This window comes from Neoarius graeffei, chromosome 9 (genome assembly GCF_027579695.1).
Source record: "Neoarius graeffei isolate fNeoGra1 chromosome 9, fNeoGra1.pri, whole genome shotgun sequence".
NCBI lineage: Eukaryota > Metazoa > Chordata > Actinopteri > Siluriformes > Ariidae > Neoarius > Neoarius graeffei.
Window position 1 is genome coordinate 56,422,748 of NC_083577.1, and position 6,430 is coordinate 56,429,177.

At 40.8% G+C, this 6,430-nt stretch overlaps 1 protein-coding gene across 1 annotated transcript; it reads right to left on the reverse strand.

The window, feature by feature from the left end:
* Positions 1-1,294: 1,294 nt before the first annotated feature.
* LOC132892165 (piggyBac transposable element-derived protein 3-like) lies at positions 1,295-3,633 on the reverse strand. Its single transcript, XM_060930561.1, has 2 exons — positions 3,606-3,633; positions 1,295-3,006 (listed from the first exon to the last, which is right to left on the reverse strand). The coding sequence occupies exons 1-2, from the start codon at positions 3,631-3,633 to the stop codon at positions 1,295-1,297; spliced, it is 1,740 nt and encodes a 579-aa protein (XP_060786544.1).
* Between the last annotated feature and the right edge of the window lie 2,797 nt (positions 3,634-6,430).

Sequence of the window (6,430 nt, forward strand, 5' to 3'; positions counted from 1 at the left end):
AACTCACAGTACAATGGGAAAGTTCAAGGAGTTCAGTGCAGATCTGTGAAGGAGGATCATAGATTTACACAACTCAGGAATGTATCTTTTTGGCATTTCGATACAACTGCAGATTCCAAGATCATCAGTTCAAACAATTATACATAAATGTAAGTTATTGGGAGAAGTAACTATTTTGCCAAGCCACTTCACTGGAAGAAGTCCCAAACTGTCACCCTCAGCTGAGAGGAAATTGGTTCAGATGGTCAGGAACAACCTATCAAGGGAATCACCAAGGAACCACCAAGGCACAGGCCCACCATGAACTAGAAGCTGCTGGAACACTGTCCAGTGAGTTTATATCACCATGGATTGAGAGGCTGCCGTTCAAGAAAGAACCCCCTGCTCCAAAATCGACACCTTCACACTTAGTTAGTTTTCAGCTGACCACACGGATAAAGAAAAAGTTTTCTGGAGGAAAGTTTTATGGTCAGATGAGACAAAGATTAAGTTGCTTGGCCAGAATGACCAAAGATACAGAGGAATACTGTACCAACTGTTAAGCATGGTGGTGATATCATCATACTTTGGGGCTGTTTTGCTGCTAGTGGAACTGGTGCATTGCACAAAGTGGATGGAATAATGTAGAAGGAGGATTCCCTCAGAATTCTTCAGCATAACCTCAAACCATCAGCTAGAATGTTGAAACTTGGACACAATTGGGTGTTCCAACAGGACGATGACCCCAAACACACCCCTTCAGACCCGCATTTTTTCGGCTGGGCAAAAAAATTTTTTTTAAAACTGATTCTGACTCCTATCCAACATAAAAACAAAGTGGAATAAACAATTTTTTTCTAACTCATGTTTTTAATAGTATTTTTTCATGTCCATTCCAATGGACGCCACGACAAGATGGGCGTAAAATGTCAGAAAAACTTAGGAAAAATAAGGCTCAGTTTTTCCACATGGTAATCAAACAGGTATGACCTAAACATCTGGAACTTTATGTTTGCATGGCTTTGAGTATGTGTACAGTCTGTGTACTGAACATGTACATGAATTTGATAGGTGTATCACAGCGTGGCTAGGGAACAGGAGCCTGCAAGAAGAGGAAGAAATGAGGCAATCTGACCATGCACATGAACACAATAGATGTATGACTGTAGTTAAGATTACCTGAAAAAATCCTTTCCTTCAGTACTTCCAACACATAACCATACAGTAGGCTAATGAACTGATAACACATTTACTTGGAATGGAACTGGAACTTGAACTTAAGAAGACATTAGCTTGTGGATGTTTTCATGTATCTTCATTTTCGATGAGCAGCCTTGAAGCAGTTTCGGTGTGGCACAAAGCACAAGTGGATGTTGCACTTGTCACAGAAGAAGTGTGTTTTTCCTGTACAGTATGGCATCTTGCATCTGGTAGCCTCTTTCTTCTCATCATAATTTGGCATGTGGTCAACCATGTCATACTGCACTTCAGGTATAGGCCTTACATCCTGAACTGGTCTCTGAACTGGTCTGTGGGGGACACACGGTTCTGGAGACATACTGGGTCTTCCACGTTTTGCTGCCACTGTTTTATGGACTCTCACCAGACACTGGGCCACATTCATCTTGAAGTGGAGGAGATCCTGGATGTCTTTGGTCTGGATATTGGCCCTCTTGGCATCCAGCCTGTACTCCAGCCAACTGTTGACCACAACCATGTCAAAAGCATGTGTAATCATTCTCAGGGTCCACTTTTTTGACCGAATTTCTGTACGGTACAGACTGACAAGTTGATCAAGCAGGTCAACACCGCCCATTGCTTCATTGTATAGCTTAACCACCTCTGGATGGGACACCATCAAAAACTGGGCCTTCTTTTTGTCCCACCGCTGCACTTCATCCATTCTGCCAATGCCCATGAAGTTGGAGGCCATGACAACTGGTCTGTTGTCATACCATTTGACCAGTGTCACCTTACCATCACGGTTTACAACTTCATCACAGCTTCCTCGAGGCTTTTTGGCCATCTCTTTGTCAGACTGTAGAGGAGGCCTGGCAAAGCGAGAGACCCTTGCTGTCCCAGCGGCATGAATTTTCCTCTCAGCCAGCAGCTCCAGAAGATTGTACGTTGTGAAATAATTGTCAAAATACAACTTGTGGTTGGCCTCAGTGATTCGCTGGCAAAGATGGTACACCACTCCAGCTCCAAGTCCTAGCTGCTTCTTGTGCTGTTGTGATAGCTCCATTGTAGTGCCTTGGTGCAGCAGGAAGTCGTAGGCCATGCCACTTTTCCCACATAGGAAGTATATTTTCACCCCCCATGGGTGTGGCTTGCCTTTGATGTATTGCTTGACAGACAGAGTTCCGTGAAATGGCACCATTTGTTCATCAATGCAAAGGTTCTCCTCTAGTGGAAGCTCCAAGCATCTACTGCGTATGGCATCATAGAGAGGACGTACCTTAAAAAACACATCATTGTTCTCAGGTGGCTTCTCCAAATTGTTGACCAAATGCAAATGTGACCGGAGCTGGAAGAATCTGTCACGGGGCATGGTGTTTTGAAAAATACCAATGTCCATCCCAGCTTCCCAGTACATGGAGACTCTTGGCATTTTCATCACTCCCATAGCAAGGTGAAGACCGATTAGGGTTCTGATCTCTCCTGAACTTGTCGGTTTGAAACTTAGTGTGCCATTTTGCATGGCATAAACATTTGTGTTGTCAGCCATCAAATTGAAGATCTCATCTGGTATATACTGTTTGAAGTATTCATAGGGTCTCATGGGATGATCCTCATGAATTGGAGGACTCTCAAAGGAAGTGTCCATGATTGTAGTGAACGGCCTGTGACGCCACTTGATTTCTTCCTTCCCGGTTACTGTCATCTCCTCCTGTCCTCCTCTGTCCTCCTCTGTCTTCCTCCTGTCCTTCTCTGTTACTACACTGTCTGTCTCCTCAATCTCAATCTCATCTGCCACATCAAGTTCTTCTGGCATGCATGTAACCTCTCCACTGTCCCTTTCTAAATCTAATAACAAAACAATCACATTTTAACTCATTTTATGTATTCTCACTCTTGAACTCTTATGCACTCCATTTATATCTTGCGTATAAGACATTAAATTGATTAAAAAAAAACACATACTAAGAATTAAAATTTTCTAATTTCTAAACTTAACACCTATCTCAATCCTGGTTTCATCCTCCTCATTTCCTGAATTCAAGGAGTCAAGTTCGGATAACTCTCCATTCACAAGACGTTCAAGGAAGTCTTCGACTTTATACTCTACAAGAACATTATGTACAAAATATATATATATATTTAAAATTTTATAATCATGAATAAATAAACTGTGACACCCTAATTTACCTATGAAAAGCTTACAGGTGTTTTGTTTCTTTATATACTGACACTAAACATGTGAGTGTTGGCTAAACTCGGCCAACTCCTGATGTCCATTGCAATGGACATCGGACTTTGAAAAAATCCTATAAATTAATGGTATGATATATGTTCAAAATAACTTCAAATATTATCATTTGTAACAGTTAAAATTATACTGACTTCAAATTTGTTTGGACAGCATGAACATAAATGTATATTTTTGATTGAAAATGGGCACTTACTCTTCCCTCTCTGCAGTCGCTCTGCCATGCTTGTCTTGTCCGATGTCTTTCACTCTCTCAGAGCATGCACAAAGTCATGACATGACTGTGATTGGATAATCAGGATCCAATCAGTAAATTGCATTGCAGACATCATTCAATTAAGGAGTATTTATTGGTTTAGAGACAAAAATGTGTCATGACCATTCCAATGGACACAGGGTCCAAATTAAAGCAGGTTGTGGAATGAATAAAGTGGGCTAACATAAAGCTCAAAATGAGTCCTGACCTCAACCCTATCAAAAATATGTGGACTGTGCTTAAAAGTCGGGTCTGTACCAGGAAACACGAAAATTTAATTGAACTCCCACAAATCTGTCAAGAAGAGTGGCCAAATATCCAACCAGAATTCTGCCAGAAGCTTGTTGATGGCTACCAAAAGTGTCTGGTCAAGGTGAAACTTACTAAGGGACATTTAACCATATATTATGTCTTCTGTATGTTTAATTTTGACCCTGTGCTGATTTTAGAAAACCCAAAATAAATTAACTTGTGTATGGTATAAAGTGCATACAGCTATTTTGTAGTACATATGTGCAAAGCACAAGCACAAAAACAGAGTTCTACTATTGTTTTTTAAATTAAATAATTCTATCAATGTGCATAATGTAACTAGACTGCATTTCCGCAGAGAAAATGCAAAGTGTGCTTGCTGAGCTGTAGCAGAACAGCTATCATGCTAGCATGCTAAAAGCTAGCATGCCAACATGCTAAAGCAAACATGTTAATGCCAACATGCTAACAACTAGCATGCTAACAGTTAGCATACTAACATGCTAACAGCATACTAACATGCTAAAAGCTAGCATGTTAACATGTGCTAATAGATAACATGCTAATAGATAACATGCTAACAGCTAGCATTCTAACATGCTAATGATTAACATGCTATTTGTTAAAATTCTAACACTTTAAGGCTAATATGCTGACAGTTATCATGCTAACAGCTAACAGGCTAACATGCTAATGGCTAGTATGTTAACTTTTAGCATGCTAACACGCTGAGGGTGACATGCTAACAGCTAACATGCTAACAGTTAGCATGCTAACATGCTCAGGCGAACTCGCTAACAGCAAACATGCAAACTCTGCATGCTACCATGCCAATCCTAACATGTTAACAGCTCTCATGATAACATGCTAATGGTGAACATGCTAACAACTCACGAGCTAACAGCAGGTATGATATCGTAATGGGTAACATGTTAACAGCTAGCATAGTAACACGTGAATGCTTATATGCTAATTGCTATTGTGTGTGCATGTAAGTATTCCTAATAAAGTGGCCATTGAGTTGAAGTTGATTTGCTGTCAAAGTCTCAAATGAGCAGATCCTTGCCAAATGCATCATCACCTATGGGGGAAGGGAGGAATGACTCAGTCAAGCTTCCATTGATCTGCGGCAAAATGGAGAAAAAATGGACCGATGAAAGGCAAGACAAAGACAAGTGCAGGTCAGAACCGATATCATGTGTGTGATGGGTGATTTGGCCTGAGGTGCCATATGAAGTTTGGTGGATGTGTGGTGAAATGTTACTGAGCAAAACTCCATTCATTTGAATGGGGCCAAAAATCAATGGAAGCCTATGGAGGTAAAAAGAGATGCGTGAAAACCAAGGAAAAGACAAGTGCAGGTCTCAGATGAGGGGATGGATCTGTGCGGGGACTTGGCCTGAGGCATCAAGTGAAGTTTCTTGAAGTTTGGTCACTTGGTTAAAAAAACTGATGGAGAGTGAAAGTTTTTCTCCTGAAACACCATTCATTTTCAATGGGGCCAAAAATCAATGCAAGCCTATGGAGGAAAAAGGGATGAGCAAAAAGAAAGGAAAAATATGAGTGCGGGTCAGAACCGATTGCATGTATGTGTCGGGGGAGTTGGCCTGAAGTATCACATGAGGTTTGGTGCATCTGTGATGGAGCGTGTCCGAGTAGGACGATTCAATTCATGAGCCCTATTCATTCTCTATGGGAAAAAAACAAAAGAAAAACGACAAGAACAAGAGAACGGGCGCATTGATCCAAAAGCTGTATACAAGCACACTACACCACTTTGGGCCAGACATCTCAGAGTTGGAACGGTGTCTCTATCTTGAACACCCTAGGAGGAGTAGTGGATCCAAAAAACGTGTCGGAATAAGGCAGAATAAGTAAACTTAAGAAGAACTAGAAAAGCACTTGGAGAGCGCAGACCTCCGCCAAGAATCCTTTAAAAAAATCCGGGATCCAGAAGGTGATCTGGATCACCACCAAAATTTAATGGATTGTTACTTGTGCCCAGTCACATCTCTGGAAAAAATTTCAGAGCAATCCGTTCATAACTTTTTCCATAATGTTGCTAACAGACAAACCAACAAACAAACAAACCAACGCTACCGAAAACATAACCTCCTTGGCAGAGGTAACAAGCACACGAATAATCTCCCACTGATTACTAGCACCCATTTTAGACACATTATTATTTGTACAAGTGCTCAAACATTTTCTCCACAAGAATTTGGTTTTCTGTCAAACCTGATTGATTGCCCAAGTGATCTAGGCTCTTAGCTGAAACATTATATGATTATAAGAATCTTCACGTTCAATGCTCCATAGTATATCAAGTATAAATCAACTACCTTTGTAATGAATAATAGCAGCTTCAACAAACTAATGGGCTAGGGCCAGTAAACACTGTTTTTAAGAAATTCACATGCTGCTCCTGCTTTGAAGGATGATAGATTGTCTGAATTAAGTAAAAGGGTTTTCTTTTTTTCCCTTTTCCCTGACCCTTGAGTGCAATTTCCACT